Genomic DNA, 17,835 nt, shown 5'->3' on the forward strand with positions numbered 1-17,835 from the left:
TTTTCCCTTTTTGTGTCTCTGGTCCGACGGGGCAGGCGCACCCCTCTCCCTCAGTGTGTTGTTTGGGGCTGACACCTCACGACATCCTCCCCGACGCCCATCCTAGCGCATCTTGTAGTCGTGGGATATAGCTGCCTCACACAGCTGGCCTTTAAAATCCAGCTCAAAGGTGAAGTCCAAGTCACGCTGCATAGAGAGAGAGAGAGAGAGAGAGAGAAGAGAGAGAGAGAGAGAGAGAGAGAGAGAGAGAGAGAGAGAGAGAGAGAGAGAGAGAGAGAGAGAGAGAGAGAGAGAGAGAGAGAGATTTTTTGACCGAAACAAGATGAAAGATGAGGTCATAATTCATGAAGCTAGGCTTCACTGAGCAGGGGGTCAACTTGTGGCCAAGAGCGCAACATACTTCCTCTGGATCAAAATACACAGGGTGCGTGTGTGCTGGCGAGTGTGCATGCATGCATGCGTGCGTGTGTGAAAGGTGGTGGGGATGGGGTGTTGAAACGTGAGCGGCTCGGTTGCCCTGAAGGGTGAGAGGGGAGAGAGCAACCAGGTCAGAGGAGGAATGTGCTCGTCTGCAGGGATAACGCTAACACACATGCTCGCTGCCCTTGAAAGCACAGCAAAGCCGTTCCCTCAGCATGATGCATCGGTCGGAAAAAAAAATCCTTCTTTCTGCATTTATTCAAACCCCGAAAGAATCCTATGGGATTTTATCTCCGTTATGCACCATGCCTACACACACACACACACACACACACACACATTTGTATGCACAAGGATGCGCGTTGTATGCATTATGCACACATTACCGTACAGCACACCACTCACGTACAATATTTTTCTCGTTGGGCTGCAGAGCGATGCTACCAGTGATCTCCTCCCCCCTCCGGACGGTCAGGTAGTCCTCCAGGTAGAACACCGTCTGTTTCCAGTGGGTGTACGGAGCATCTGGAGCTGGGTCAGATAAGACACGACCAGGAGTCGGTTGGCACGATTGTTCAGTCCTGACCAGGTCTCCACAGCCTTGTGGTTTGGGGTTATCGGCTGTGTGTGTGTGTGTGTGTGTGTGTGTGTGTGTGTGTGTGTGTGTGTGTGTGTGTGTGTGTGTGTGTGTGTGTGTGTGTGTGTGTGTGTGTGTGGGGGGGGGGGGGCTGAAGAGCCGATACGCAAACAAGTTTCCAACTTCCTGAACATCCACTGATTACCCGTGAGGTCGATTCTACTGACAATTGAGTTTCTATCCCGAGGCCACTATCTCCCCCCCCCATCTCTTACAGCATGCTTCCTTTGTGAGCCGCTGACACTGTCTGCTAGTCGTCAGCATCACGGCTGCTGCTAGCGTTAGCCCCGGCTCTGTTGGTGTGTGGCTGGGCGTGGAGACGTTGACAGCTCCGCTCTGCTTTGCAATGCTAATTGAATAGGCGAGATTGTATATTGTGTTGTTTTCCTGAACGGAAGGGAATTCTAATCTCTGGTGGGCCCCACATAGATATTTGCTACACAGACAGACAGACAGAGACACACACGCACATACAGAGACAAACACACACACAGACAGACACAGGAATCAAATCAGAAAGACTGATTCCCTTCTTACTTCCAACTGTATTCTAAAGTCACAGTTAAGCGTTTGGCAGCGATGGGGGAAAAGACGCTGAGGAAGCAGTTTATTTAGATATAGTGTCAGTCAACATATTTCATGGTTGTCTTGTTGGGCACTAAATTACTAATACATCACCAATGCAATAATAAATCCAACATGTAAGTACTCATTACGCTTACTATAAGGGTATTCTTCAATACCTTATTCATCCACTAGAGGTCAGTCATGGTCAGCATAGCAATTCAAATAAAATACACAACCCGCTGTTCATTGAAACCCACCCCCCAGGCCCCCCGGTTCTTTGGTGACATTTTGTTCTGTGGTCAAGGGGCTTTTAATCAGGAACCTCATTTAAAAAAGACCCTTTTTAAATGAAACTCCTTCTGGGCCTTGTGGAAGGATGGCAGAGATCAGAGGGCTGCAACCTGCCTGAGCACATGAGGGCCTGCAGGAGTTGCCGGTCCCTCTAGTCTAACTACACTCTTCCACAAGGGCTAATTAGACGGCACCAGGTCAGACAAGGCTGCACAGCAAGAAGAGTGCTGTACACTGCAGATAAAGCAGTAACCGTTTCAGAGTGGATAGGGGTTCCTCTGAAACCTTTGTCTGTTCTGAGAAGAGAGGAACCACTCACCCCCCCCCCGTGAGTCCTACCGGTAGAGAAGCCGGTCTTCTTGTGACACTTGGTGAACTCTATGTTGAAGTAGGTCACCAGGGCGTGGACGTAGTCGTTCCTCTGGATCTGCAGACAAAAGGCCGAGGTGAAGGACAGGTCCTCTGCCTTCACCGTGTAGATGTCCACCTCCTGCAGAGAGACGGATCCAAACGTCAGCAGGACACTACACACCTCGGGCGATCTCGCCCCCTTCAGACATCACAGAAATGATCCCTGTACATGTTCCCATCCATGATGTAAATCGCGGTTAAGAACATTAGAGCAAAGGGCATCGATCTGATTTTCATTTATTTATTCATGGGCAGACCCACATAAACCCTTTTTCTTTTTCTCACACTACCTGCCTTCTACATGCGTGTACTCTTCACATCTCCAGCGGCTTATTGCCATCATATTATTCCCCTTACTCTGAAGGAAAACATGGGGGATGGGGGTGTGAAGAAGGAGAACAGGGATCTGGATGGGTAATGAGCCCCATATGAAACACTAAAAGCCCCGGGTGCAGGAACCACATGAAACAGCCTTGCACCTTGCAACTCAGAGCCAACACAAGGCCAAAGCCAAGGAGAGGGAGAGGTGAGGAGGGGTCACTACGGGGGCTTCCAGGACATGAGAATCAAAGCCCTTTAAGTATTCTCCGGTTTTGAAGGCACTGGTCAAACTTCCTCCCGGCGTCTTTATGGTTTTTATCCGTGTGTATGTATTTTATATTTCAACGTTGTCTGCTTTCGATTCCCTAACCATTTGTGTCCGACGCCGCTCCAGATGAAATTACCCCGGCAACGCCTGCGGTTGCCAGGGTCGTTCTGCCCTGACAGCACGCAGGGTAAACACATTTGGGTTTGTAGCACTATCACACGCTGTTATCTATTCAACGCTCCGGGCGTGACTGGATGCCGGTGACGGATGACATATTTACCGGAGGGGAAACATTTTGCCCATGTTTGTTGGGTTATAGAAATGTAAAATGATGCATCCGTCAGAATCGCCACATAAAAGCTTCTTTCCATAAAGCCCATGCCTCAAAAATCACAATCCAGCAAAGACCATGTAATACTATTTATTAAAAAACTTTCAAATTGAAAACTAAGTTAGTCTCAAAGTTTGGTTGCCGCCTCGACTGACAGGTGAACGACAAAAACAGACCACTTCAATCAACCCCAACGAAATCACTCTCAGGCTGACATCCCTCCAGTCATTCTCTTCGCCTGATTCCCCAGAAAGCCGGCATCCTTTTGAAAGGATCGGGCTACAATGGAGCTTGCTATATGTCATAAAGGCGGCAAATTGATCAAGGCACGACACGTGATCGCATGCAGCAGGTAGTCGCACTATTGGTGTGTATAGATTTTGAAGGAGAAATAAGTAAGTGAAGTTCAATGAGTGCCTCGCAAGAAGCACAATAAGAACGAAACAAAGTCTAGACGGCTGGCATTGATATGCATCGTTAATAAGCCCTGGTTCAATGGTATTAGCGCCGCTAAGGTCATGGACAGAGCAACAGGGAACATGTGGCACGATCATCACGTTACACGGGGACACACAGTTCCTCGTCCTTCGTTTGAAATGTTGTACAACTTATGTTGTAGTGACATTCACGTTCAAACTGGAAACACACGCTCCGCTGCACTCTTACTAGGATGAAGATTGCTGTCCTAATGCAGCAGGTATTTGTGTTGGAAGAGAACATGACGTCTTATTTTGAGAGAGAACATCTTATGTGCCAAGAGAGCAATGCAGCTCCTCTCCTTGCTTCTATCACAGCCAACAATTTGTCACAATTGAGTGTCCTCTGTGAATAGTCATAATAGATGGAGTGAGAACACGCTCTGATTCACAGTGGGTTCAAATGAGTATTGCTTTTATCATGTTTCACCACAACTTGAACTTGATGAAAACCAGGTGAATGCAATCATGAATGCAAAGTACGGGGTGATTAATAAATGAGTTAGAGGTCATCAAAAGGGAACCCAAATATCACTTGTACATTGGTTTGCATTAGCTGACTCCCTCTCTAGGTTAAACACAGGCTAAAGACTTTTTTCTCATAGACACAATTGTCCCCTCAAAAAACAGCTCTTTCTATGAACCAGGGCACGGGTAATAGAGTCAACTAGTGGAGATCACACTAATTGACTTTGGAACATGTGCCCTGGTACATATAATGAGCCGGATCATAATTAGTCTCATGAGCGACACCTGTTTTTGTCCTACGCCGACGCCGCTGTGAAAAAGGTCTATCTCAAGCATAATCTCTGATTGGCTGACAACGTTGCCTCCGTCGCCTGCTAATGAAGTGTCGATGCAACACAGCTTTTTAATAATGTTGCCGGGGGGGGATCAAGCTCTACTTGTCAGTGTACTCGATTCGAGAAACGTTTGTTATTGTCATTGTACAGCTGTGAGAGAAAACAACACAATGAAATTAAGATGGCGAAAAAACGAACAGAATACTCAAAACAACAGAATGAAGAAACTGAAATCATGGCACTCACCTTGACCAGGCAGGAGTTGGTCACCACCTGTTTGCTGTCCACAATGTCCACCAGGGGCTCCCTCATGGCCACGTTGCGTATGCACGTCATGTCAAACCCATACACGTTCTCCCACCCTGTTTAAAAGACGGCATTATCATTTTAAAACCCCCCCTCGGACTCGCAAGATAAGTTCAGGTTAAGAGAAAGTTTACAACGGCGTGTTCGATTTCCACGTCGAGGTTGTTTTTCCAGCACCGCAGCGGCAGCATGATTGTGCAGTTCTAGGATCAGACACCCCTGTCAAAGTCACGGTAAGTCACGTCTCGTTATACCTCAGATGTAGAGGCTCTGCCGTCTTTGAACCCCCCCCCCCCCTCCCCATCATCCCCCCGCCTCGCTCCAAAGCGATGCCTATTCATGGGCGATGCATTATTCATGTGCACTCCTCGAGGTACGCTGTGGGGTAAGCGTTCCTAGTGTCACCCCGTCAGGGCGGCGGTACAGGCACGTACCGAGGCTGCAGGTGATGAAGAGGTCACTACCCCCTGTATAATGTGTGGTCCTGAATGTGGTCTCCTCTGTGTGCCACTAAGGCAATGCACTGCCCAGGCGGTCACAAATGACTACAAGACGCTTTCAGGAGGCTGCTCTGACCCCAGATTCACGTTTAATTGACATGACAACATAACAGGTTTTGGCAAGTGTTTTGCGAATCTCTTTGAAAATCCCTGTTTGGTTGCATTGCACTTCATTGTGCTACATCAGCAAGATTTGATGGTGGGAATCACCGATAAAAAAAATAACCGTATTCTGCTGCCAGTTCTCTGTTTGCAGTTACAATGTCTGAAGCCGAGCCATGGCCCTTACTGAGAGTGTGAAAAGCCTGTTGACTTAAGCTATTGACCGTAGCCCCCAGTGATATACCTGTGAAACTGTGTTTGTACGCATGTTTGTTGGTAAGCATAGGTGTGTGTGTGTGTGTGTGTGTGTGTGTGTGTGTGTGTGTGTGTGTGTGTGTGTGTGTGTGTGTGTGTGTGTGTGTGTGTGTGTGTGTGTGTGTGTCCGAGAGACGTGTGAGAGGGAGGGAGAGAGAGAGAGAGCAACTTACAGTGTATTTTGAAGTCTTTATACTGCCTGTCCTCTATGGCTACCACATAGAGTGCAGCACGGTCAGGGAACATTAATCCTCCTGGTTTCTGTGTGACGAATAAAGAGCACATAGAAGCCATCAATTACCCCTGGAAAGTAAAGGTCTTCATTCCACCTAAGACGGCATCTCATTTCACAGCCGCTGCCTGGGACACTTAGCTTGAGGTTTGGAATATAAATGGCCGTTAAGTTGTGTGCAGATTTCAATCATATTTTGTTCATGTGATCACGCGGCAGTTCAATCGTGGTGTTTTCTTTTGCAGATTTAGCTACATTTCCATTAAGTGTTTTGACTGAATGAATGGCCCGTAAGTGTTCAAGGTATAAGACACACACACACACACACACACACACACACACACAGACTGTACCAGCCACTTGTCCCTGGCGAAGATGACGGTGTTGAGCATAGACTCGTAGAAGAGGCAGTAGCCCATCCACTCTGAGATGATGATGTCCACCTTCTCCACGGGTAACTCCACCTCCTCCACCTTGCCTCGGAAGATGGTGATCACTGATGAAGCATAAATGGTGAGAGACCTTTTACATAGTGTGAGATGTTATGAGATGGTTTTCATACCCTTAAAAAAACTAAATTATCCACATTGATGCCATAATAGTACTTAGAAATGTGTATGTGTGCGTGAGTGTGTATTTTCTGCGCATTTGCGTGTGGGTGTAGTACATGCATACATGTGTTCTGTGACTGGAACAAATTGACTTGTGCAGCAGCACATACACATACATCCAACAGCAGCCCGCCCTGTTTCTCCAGAGCCAAGCAGCAGACCCACACCTGGTTTCAGTCTGCCTGTCAGCCTCCCCCCTTGATCTCTGCTCTGAATAGTTTGCCCTGATTCCCCCCAGTTTTGTCAAAATGACTTATGAACCCTGTCACACTAACCAGAAATTGCTTCTTGGCGTATTCTTAGTCCTTGATGTGCTGGGAAAGGCTCGCTGAGCGGAGGGCACAGGCGATGTGTTTATTAGGCGCGGGTCTGGAGTGCACAGGTGCACACTTTGCTGACACTCTGTTTATTTATAGACTCATTATTCAAAAGACGTGCCACCGCCAGGTTAGTTTGACAGCACGAATCAGATTATTTTGTGTTGTTGCAGGGAAAGCGTTGTCATAATGTTTCTGTCAATGTCTATTTGGGTTACAGGCAAATACACTTCTTAAAAACAAAAATAAAAACAACATTAGCAAGACATTAAGCACGGATGGATTGACGGGGAAAAAAAAGAAAGAGCTGAATTTCATGCCGCATGTTACGTAAGCTTGGCTAGGGAAGCACCCTCACAATTACAGGCTCTCACACACATTTGTCATTGGGTTCATACATCTGTAGCCACCGGTGACCACATGTCCCCATCACACACATATCTGTCTTCTCTCTCTGCTGACAAGGAAAAAAGCGAGATGAATCTCATGCCGCATGTTACGCTAGCATTGCTAGGGAACCGCACTCACACATACAGGCTCTCACACACACGTCATCGGGTCATACATCTGTAGTCAGTGGTGACCATATGCACCCCCCCCCCCCTGCTCCTCCTCCTCCTCAGACCCAATACTGTGGGGCCACTCTTGCACTGTGAAATGGTGTGTGAGATCGGCAGAGGCAGTGGCCCCTGCCGAGGAAATGGCCCCTCATTGAAGATCTTACCACTGTCCAGGTGGTTGGACTTGATGATCCTCTCTGAGTACTCTGATATGCTGGAACACTCAATCTGAGAGAGAGAGAGAGAGAGAGAGAGAGAGAGAGAGAGAGAGAGAGAGAGAGAGAGAGAGAGAGAGAGAGAGAGAGAGAGAGAGTCATACTGATGCAAGATAGAAGCGCCGTAAAAGCCAGACAAAAATAAAAGAGACATAAAAACCTATTCCTCCTGAGTTTTCTTCAGCAGGCAGGCGAGTCCTGAGGCCAACAACAGGCTATCGCCCTGTCACAGCCCTTCAGCCCAGGTAATGAACTGAGTAGAATCACCAAACGACACCTGCTGAGTCTCAAGCCTCTATCCCCTTCAAATGCCCTTCAAGAATTCCTTCCATCTTTCCTTACTATCGGTTTCCATTGCTTCCTTCCTTGCAATTTGCTTCTTTCATTGGAGGCATTCCTTTTGTTTGTCTTTCTTTCTTGCTTTCTTCATGCCAGGGAGTTGTGACTGTCAGGAGTGTTTGAAGTATGTGGGGAAAAAATGTTGCACACTCGTTTCAGATCTACAGCTATGCAAGCTGCTCGCTCTCCATTTTTGGGTCAGCTCCAATTATGATTGTGGCATCCTTGATTCTCAGCGGGAGATACCATTAAAAGAGACCCCTTTTTCCAATCCAGGAAACAAGGTTTGGGAAGGTGTGCGGGTAAAATCCTCAACAGTAGTGTTGGGTTTTTCATATTCAGTTTAGACTAATACGATGCTAAAAACTGCCAGCTGAAGCCTGACTTTAGCGTGGCTGTGTCCATAACCTGAGAGGATCAGCCTAAGCCTGCATATACTGCATGAGTCTAGAAGCAGAGCCCCATCCAGTAGAATGTGGGCACTGCCTATTGGCTGTTGTCTCTGTATATCCACAGGAGGATTGGCCCACAGCCATGCTGCTTTGTGCATACCTGAGTCGAGTGTTCACCGAGTCTATGAGCATGTATTCGGACATGTGTACATTGAGTCTCAATGTTGTGCATGGGACACAGTCTAAACTCTAGTGAATAAAAACAAATATCTTGTCATATTTTTTTTGTTTTTGGCCATTTGATCCAAGTGATAATAATATGTTATTTTCTATAGTAGTTCTCGAGTAATTTCTAGAGTACACATTTTTTTGGCAATCTCCCATGTAAATGATTCAGGAGAGGAGGCAGTGATGCTGCAGAGCTCTACACAAGCACTCAGGATGGGTGCATTAGCCCCGGTAGCACTCTCTCTCTCCACGCTTCAGCAGAGCTGCTCACCAAGCAGACGTCATTGTGTGAAAGACTGCCGCAACACAAAAGGCATGGCTGGTCATGTATGGAATTGGTGTTTAAAAACGGGATGTATACTGAGAGGAACAAAGATGTGGAAGAATAACAGGGAGACGAGAGCTGCAGAAAGAGCTGTCATAGCAAACATTTCCTCTGCTGTTCTGTACGGTTATCTCAAGACCCCGGTGTGTGTATCCATCGAGTGTACTTTGGATACCATTTGATGAACAGCTCTGCTTTCTACTCACTCACCACGCCTGAGAAGTGGCAGCTAGGAGAGATCTCAGACTGTCAATCAGTGCGAGAGGGCTGGAGAGACTGTTCAATAAGTCATACCCAGACAAAGGAGGAGCAGAAACACAATGACTCATCGATGTGCTGATGAAAACTGATTGAGTGGCAGAGAGTGTGCACGGCGCATGCTGACGTGTGCACAACTTTGCTACATGCTTTTCTGCTCTCTGTGAATCTGTGTCTCACTTGCTTACGCTCTCTCTCTCACACACACACACACACACACACACACACACACACACACACACACACACACACACACACACACACACACACACATGCTTTGTCTGTGTGTCAGTCAGTCAGTTAATCGGGCAGTCAATAAGTCAGTCAGTCAATGTCTCACTCAATCCCCCACTCACACACACAGTCAGTCAGTGTGTCACTCACTCACTCACTCACACACAAACACACATGGCTCTGAGCAGCAGTGTGCGCAGCCTGCAAGGGGATCCTGGGGGCTGAGTGGGTGCCACTCACCCCGTACACGTGCTTGGCTCCGGCCTTGGCCGCGAACATGGAGAGGATCCCCGTCCCGCTGCCCACATCCAGCACCACCTTGTCCTTGAAGGCATGCTTGTTGTGGTACATGGAGTTCCTGTAGGCCAGGGTCCGGACCTCGTCCTTCAGCATTTCCTTATGGGAACGGAGGGAGGACAGGGAACAATGGAGGTCAGGGGGCAAAACCATAAGGGAAGCATTTGTTTTGTTCAGATAGAGTTGTCTTTATCTTTTTATGGTTGCCAGATGCTGGACCAAGGGTTTGGCAGTTGCACACGTCTTTGTAGTTCAAGAGAAAAAAAAGTGGGGTCTGTTCAATCCCACTATACTCAGGCTAATTCTTTGTGATTGTATCACACACACACACGTGTGTGTGTGTGTGTGTGTGTGTGTGTAATTGAGAAGCAAAAAGTACTTAAACCCTACTTGACCTACATGGTTAAAATATAACAATCCTTATCGTACAGATCCCTCTTTAGAGTTGATAAAAGCGGACATTTCTTTGTTTCCCGCTCTCTCCTCTCCTTTCTATCTTTAGTTTCTATCTTTACATTTCAGTGGGAATTCAAAGTTCAACTTTATTTAAGTCTGTGTAAAGTAGTTAGCCACCCATGGATGGGGCACGACACATCCCTGTTGCTACCAATAAATCCATCTCAGTGCCCAGCATATCCATCAGAGATGTCCACCGTACCTCATGGATGCCAAAGTGGGCGTAGGAGTCAAAGTAATAGTCTCTCGAGGTCATCTCTTCTGGGTTGAGGAACTTGGCCATCTTCCCCCTCCCAGGAGAGCTGGGCAGGCTGGCCGCATGGGGGCCGTGTGCGGAGCGGGACGGCCGTGCCGCCGGCTGGACGGAGGGCACCGGCCTGGGCAGAGGGCTGGGCTGGGTCGACCGGGACTGGATGATGCGGATTGGCTGCTGCGGTGGAGGCTGTGGTTGCTGCAAGATGGGGATCGGGAGAAAGGGAAGTGGGAAGATATGACGAAAGAAGGGAACAGGAAAAAAAGGAAGAAAGATTAAAAAACAACAAATGCATTAAAACGAACGTCAGAGCAAACAGGCAGTGAAGCAGCAAAATAAATGACAGTGACAGAAAGAAAGATACAAAAGTAAATAAAAATAAAGAACAGGAAGAAATGAATGAAAGAAAGAAGAAAGAACCGAAATTATAGGTATGACAAACAAAGACTGAGAAAAGAAAGAAAAATATAAAGCACCTTAACTGCTGACCATGTCTGTTAAAAGTCAAAGCTCCTTCAACCTGAAGGGTAAAACATATTTCCTTGGGCGATGTAATGTGTCAGCAAGAGGAAATGAGACCCTTGTCATTCCCCTCACACCGGTATACGGATGAAGCCACTGGTGCCTCTCAGGTTTAATATCCATCAGTGTGAAGGACGCCTGAGGAGCACCAACACAAATAAAGACAACGAAAAAGAGAACAGAAAGAAAGAAGGAAGACTAGACAGAGAAAAGCTGCCTAACGTTTGGACAAAGACATTGTCACGTCTGTTCTCTCTGTCTGCAACCTTTGCATTGCTTCATTAACTGCAGGTACAGTGCATACTTCTCATATTCTGTTGTAGCAAGGGACGATGCTACACACCACCTAGGTTGCTTCCACCCTCCACCTAGGTGGCCTTTACTGGGCTCCTCCGAATCCGAGACACAGGGTGAAGATGTTGAAACCGGTTTATTGCAGAGTTTGGATTACAATGGTACACAGCGCAGGCGATCCACGCTGCCATGTAGGAGGTCTCCCGAGTGTGTGTGGTGATGGCTGGTTTAACCTGTGGGCATGGATTGTCCCCACATGTGTGCAGCCCCACCCAGCTCCAGAGTCCAACAGGAATGTTTCTCCACTGCAACTTATATTTGTTATTCTCCCTGCTTTTTTTTTTTTTTTTAAACATTACAATATCTGCAGTTTTTCCCTTCAGATCAAGATTGGTAAACAAGAAAGCACGCTGCCACACACAAGCACACCCGAAGCCTTGAGCAGTCAGTAGCACAGGGAATAGAAGAGCTCCCTGGAGGATGAAGTGAGAACCCAACCGTTTTCCCTGGGTGTTTTCCCCGGAACGCAGCAGTGCAATACTACTGTTGAGTGCGCTTGTATAGGATAAAGGCTGTGTCAAACGATGTTGACTCCAGAGATTTTGGATGAGTGCTTGACATTATATCATTTTAAAAGTGCTCTAGGTACGATTTAAGTTTTATATTTAGATGCAATTTGCTAGAAATGTAGTAGCCATCTGTCAGTGAGGCAAATGCGCCTTGGGAATATCTGTTTCAAGGTGACTGCGCCTGACTCTGTATGAGCCAATTTAGTTTTGAGACAGCTCCCGGCTCATTTCTGTCCAATCGGGGCGTCTCTCTCATGACTATTCCTCATCTGTCAATTAAAGATGTGTGAAAGGCAGAACTTCTCAATAGAGGAGAAACATAGAAAGGGATCAGAGAGTGAAGGGACTTTATTTTGGGATGTTTAGGTTTAGAATCTTGCTCTCTTACCTTCTTTTCTGCTCTCTCTCTTAACAAATCTCCATTCATAACTACAGCAGTTTTAAAGTATATAAACCGGCAGACATCATCTTGAAGCAGCATCAACATTAAAGAAGAAACAATTATTTCTTTCTTCTTTTATTTCCTAAAACACCCTAAAATCTGAAGTGACAACCCTGAATACATGCCTAAATGATCACTGCCTGAGGCATATCTGCATGAAGGCTTAATCCTAGGAAAAATGATGTAAAAGTATCCACATATTGGTAACATAATTGGTCTGAATTGTTACAGAAATGTATTCCAATAATCTCAGACATGTATGCTTCCTTGAATATCGCAATTCATGCAGTTCTTGCTTCTTTCACTCCAAAATCCAAAAAGACTTAATAACAGGGTCCAAAGTCAATATCACACTAGAGGAGATAATTGTATTTCAAATAAATGTATAGTTTGAATAGGCTGGCTGCCAGAGAGAGAGAGAGAGAGAGAGAGAGAGAGAGAGAGATCGATCTCGATATCGATCAGAGGGGGACTGGATAGAGGATGTTGTATCAGGACTGAACAGCTGCAGCCAACGTAAGTGAGAGAAGTCAGGAAAACGAAGAGTGTGGCGAATGCCCTTGTGTCCGACCTGGGAGATGAGTAAACTCATTTCAGCTCCTATTCCTGACAGGAGAGGAATACATTTAGGGTAGACTTTGTTGTTTTATCACACAAGGACTGCTGTGCTGATGTGTGCTGTCTCTGTGTTTGGAATGCCATAGCCTAACCTTGACCATGCCCATGGTTATTTCTGACAAAAATAAGAACAATTAAGAACAAGTATATATATATTTTTATATAATATATATATATATATATATATATATATATATATATATATAATTGTTATTGTTATTATTATTACATTTATGCTATTGACTTAGTATGATTTGCTTATGCTATTATTTATTACTTATGTCGGTTACTGTTTTAGTTGAGTGGTTTTTGGCCATGTATATGGTAGCTACTATGCTGAGAGGACATCTATATTTCATTTGGAAAGCTTCTCTAAGTAACAGTTGGGATTAGAGAGAATCGCTGTATATGTGGTGTGCTGCCAACATGGCGATTAGGAGGAAGGGGAAGCAGCCGGTGATGTCAACCTGTAATGCATCAGGAGCCTGTGCTGTGTAGCCTCAAACTCAAAGGCTGAAGGTGCGATTGAGTTCCCAGGAATGTTGGAAGAAGACTCAGTAGAAATACACAGGCTTTTAGGGAACTTTTGCAAGGACATAGTTCTGTGCTCAACCAACTTTGTAATCTAATTCCTCGTCAAGTAAAGAAAGAAAGAAGACAAGACTGCATCTTAAAGGCAACTATTTGACCTTGTCCGTTGACAAATTTGCTCTGTTTTGCTCGAGGCGTCAACTATTTGTGGCGTCTGCAGGAGTGCTGCAGTACCCTGGACAGCGCATGGTTTCTCGCTGCAGCGAATGCAGCATCAGACAGGCACCCAACATGCACCCGACTGTCCTTCCTCCTGCCCGGTTAAGCTCACATTGTAACAGGTGAACGGGACAGCGTGCACGAACTACAGCATGCAATCAGCCTCCGCCGTTCATTTGATCACGTCTGTGCTATCCTTTTAGGAGCATTTAGCATTTAAATTCCCCACACTTTATAAACTATGAGATAGTGTCCTATCGTCTCATGACTCATGAGCACAATAATTTTAAAGACATAAATGACATTTATCCCACTCACCTCATTGCTGTCCGACTCCGCCATCTTCCTCCGGAGGAGCATGCAGCGGGAGGAATGCTTCATTCCCATAAGAGCCAAATTACACGCTCCGCTCGATAGAAATAACAATGGTTATTCTGTGACGTTCTGTTAGCTATTACGTTTCTTAAACATGGAGGAAACGTTGCCTGAAGTTTAAAAGACACCTTTGAACTACACACAAAGTCCCCCCCCCACCCGCCCCAACCCCCCTCCCAAAAAAAAATCACAACGGCTGCGAGGAAGTCACCGTGAGTTCACGGTTCAAAAGTTGTCCCGTAGCCTCGGAGGACATGATGGCATCGTTGTCCTTTATCTCAGAGGACAGAATGTGACAGGCGTGGAGGATGTCCGCTGTTTCATAGCTCGCCCAAAGTGTGTGTAGCGGTCCGAGGCGGGATTCTGTAGTAAGAAGAGAATGAGATGTTTATATAGACTTTGATGGATTCTCGTGTTGCAACGTTGTTTCTATAAATAGCCCCGCGCGCTGTCATCGACTGTTACAACCGCTATAGTGGTTTGGCCAACGGGTGAGCATGCCACGCATATTTAATGTCTCCGATACTTCAAACATAAAACGTTATGTTTGAAGGGTGTTGCGATGCGGTAAATGTTACCATGATTGCTTTGCCGGTGACTGTCTTGCGTGTGGTTCCATCCTCTCCAGTTTGAGATCTTTGTGATGTGTCTCCTTGTTTTACGACAGTGGAGTGTATACAGAGTAAACGCCAGCTCCCAGAAAAAAGTTGAACTTCCCACCGAGACGAGAGAATGTGGAATCTGTGTTCAGGTTAGTGGCAAAGGACGAGCTCCAGTATAAATGGCAGCAGCACTCTTGACCGTCATAGAGGGCATTGCCTGCTCGATCCCTCCAGGTTTTGCGTGGACCTAGGCTATCTTTTTTTTTTTTTTTTTTTTTTTTACAGATGAAGTCTAGAGAGCTGTAAGTCATGTTCAAGTCCTAATGCAATATCTGTCTATCGCAACCGTCGTTGTGTTGATAACTGAAGTATGCAGGATTTATACTGCCATGTTAATGTAGTTGGATTTTGGGAATCCTTGCAAATAGAGATGCACCGATAACAGCTTGTCACTGATCTATTCCAAGTCCTAAAACTTTGGACTTTGCAAATGCATAGATGTTTTATTTTGATATATGACATGTTTGAAATGGCTCTGGCCTGGGTTTTACATGTATGCATCTATTAAAACATACACCATTTTTTATAGGACAAACTGTATCTGATAACACCAGGCTGCATAGGGCAGTCCCTGTTTATAATCAGATCTGTAATATGTATTCTATACTAAATAGTATATTAACTTCTTGCATAGTTCCTACTCTGCTTCAATTTCTCTGCTTGGTTGATATCAGATATTTTTTTGCTCATGCTCAGCCTTAGATAGCAAAGATACTGCATGGGTTCTAAATATAAAACAAAAAAATCAGCTTGCCCTAAAAGTCTATTTTCAGAGAATGTCCTATTCGCCCACCTAAGCCCTATACTTATACCACTCCCTACTGCATTATTTAATAGAACCAAGCAGGCTGGCTGGCAGACAGACAGACAGACAGACAGACAGACAGACAGACAGATAGATAGATAGATAGATAGATAGATAGATAGATAGATAGATAGATAGATTGGCTGGCAGACAGGCAGGTAGGAGTGCAAGTCCAACAGATAAAGGTAGGCAGATAGGCAGACAGACAGACAGATAGGTTGTTAGGCAGGCATATAGGCAGGCAGGCAGATAGGCACACAGACAGACAGACGGAAAGTCAGTATGGCAGGCATATAGGCAGTTAGGCGGAGAAGATAGGCAGACAGACAGACAGGTAGGCAGACAGAAAGACGGATTGGCAGTTAGGAAGGCAGACAGACAGATAGGCAGTTTTGCAGGCAGATAGTCAGACAAAGAAGCAGACAGATAGACTGGCAAGCTGTCAGATAAGTCCCAGCCAGTCAAGCAGCAACCAGTGCATCAGTACTACAACATGATATTATTGTGACGCATCTTGCACACCGACACACCTGTTATATCCACAGGGCTCTGTGTGTGTCCTGAGCTTCTAGCCACATGCCTGCGAGTATGGATCTGAATGCAGGCATGCATGCACACACAAATGCACACCCACCCTGCACACACACACATGCACACCCACCCTACACACACATACACATACACACATACACACACACACACACACACACACACACACACACACATACACTTTTGGATCCATTTAATGACAGCAAATTGGTTTTGGTATCAGTAGATCAGATATTTTGATAAGGTCTCACTGTGTATAATATTCTACTTAGAGTCTCTGAAACTGACATTTCTCTTGGAAGGAAAATATCAAAGGGACAGGTGTGATTAAGATGGAGGCTTATATATTTCTTGGTGCATTACTTCAATGATTCGCCTATTCAGCTCCAGAGCCACTTCCCATTCAAGTGCATCAGAGTCTTAAGATGCTCGAAAATTACAAATTACCTCACTCCCCTTTCTTTTGATGTGCTTTTCTTTCATCAGTACAGAGAGACAATACTAGAAACTGCTTACTTAGAAACATAGGACAAAAAGGAGTGTGTGTGTGTGTGTGTGTGTGTGTGTGTGTGTGTATGTGTGTGTATGTGTGCATGTTTGTGCGTGCACATGTGTGTGCGTTTCTGCATACCTTTGACATATTTTCTCTGATTTGACAATGCAGCCTGCTGCTATAGTTAAATTGGGTCATACTAGTCATTTAGAGGTGAACTTGTATCATGTTTTCTGGAACACCAAGACCCAGATACAAGGCATCTTCGGAGCCAGCCAACAGAAAGTGAATCAGTTCATTAATGCATGAGCATACAGGAGACCTGAAATCTCTGTAAGGTTACACCCCATGGCGTGGACAGAGTCACTATTGCAATGCTTAACAAGTTAACACACCCATGTTCTTCTTTACAGTTATAGAAGTATCTGTGATTCCAAGAGTGGACGAATAAAAAATGACTGCTGATGGTTGTTACGGTCCATCCCTTGTCTAAATTGTATCTGTTGTGTATCTTTGTTTGCTGCCGATATATAATTGCTATCTGTACCCACAGTATAACTTATTGGCTAAGCTACAGTATCACACTTCCTTTGTGTCTAAACTGTGTGAAAACACATTTGGAATGTATCTTACGGATGAAAGTCTCAGTAGAGGTGAGCAAGGGGTAGAATATGAAGGACATCCATTGTCATACAGAACACCACCTCCATTTTGCCATGCCAGAGTGACTTGAAGGGGCACAATAGACATATTTTTTAATCAAAGATAGAAAATGGAGTCTGGCCATTCATACTGATTCGAAGGGATATTACAAAATTCATGAATTGGGTACTCTTTATCCAGATTTATAATATATTATATCATGGCATCATTAACAAACACAGACACACACAGAAAGACAGAGACACACACACATGGATGGATGCTTGCACACCCACACACACACAAACACATTATTGTGATTTTAGTTATGGATTGGAGCAAGTTTCAGAAGGGCAAGATTTGCTTTATTGGTATCACCAAATCATGTTAGAGAATGATGAGCAGTAGCTTCTTTCAATGTTACTCTTTTCGACCCTCACATCGGGCGTTTCACTTTCTTTCCATTTATATTTGTTGCAACCAATCATCACTTGCTTGATGAAGAAAGTGAGTCTCAAGGTTTCAGTTGAACACTGTACAGGCCACTCACTAAAATCCCCTAATGAAAGCTTTATTTCATCATGGTTTCTGGTTTCCAACCCAGGCTCTGTGCCATCTGCTATAACATAGCAGGACCCCAGATCTGGATCCACCAATCTGGATCCCAGATTGGTATTTTGCTGCCTTCACCTCAAATGCCTTCATTGAG

The 17,835-nt window shown here is 45.4% G+C and overlaps 1 protein-coding gene across 3 annotated transcripts; it reads right to left on the bottom strand.

The window, feature by feature from the left end:
• Window positions 1-102: 102 nt before the first annotated feature.
• On the bottom strand, window positions 103-13,990 carry LOC311357179 (protein arginine N-methyltransferase 8-B; the record flags this gene model as incomplete). 3 transcript variants are annotated; one of them, XM_084477077.1, is made up of 10 exons in its annotated part: window positions 103-186; window positions 830-951; window positions 2,255-2,405; window positions 4,772-4,887; window positions 5,862-5,949; window positions 6,274-6,416; window positions 7,573-7,636; window positions 9,640-9,795; window positions 10,355-10,603; window positions 13,919-13,990. In XM_084477077.1, the coding sequence occupies 10 exons, from the start codon at window positions 13,985-13,987 to the stop codon at window positions 103-105; spliced, it is 1,242 nt and encodes a 413-aa protein (XP_084333203.1). The 3 variants fall into 3 exon arrangements, with proteins under 3 accessions (XP_084333203.1, XP_084333202.1, XP_084333201.1); XM_084477076.1 differs by having other exon boundaries at window positions 10,355-10,585; window positions 13,919-13,987; XM_084477075.1 differs by having other exon boundaries at window positions 10,355-10,594; window positions 13,919-13,987.
• Window positions 13,991-17,835: the final 3,845 nt, after the last annotated feature.

The sequence above is a fragment of the Micromesistius poutassou genome (genome assembly GCF_964030765.1).
Source record: "Micromesistius poutassou genome assembly, chromosome: 13".
Lineage (NCBI taxonomy): Eukaryota > Metazoa > Chordata > Actinopteri > Gadiformes > Gadidae > Micromesistius > Micromesistius poutassou.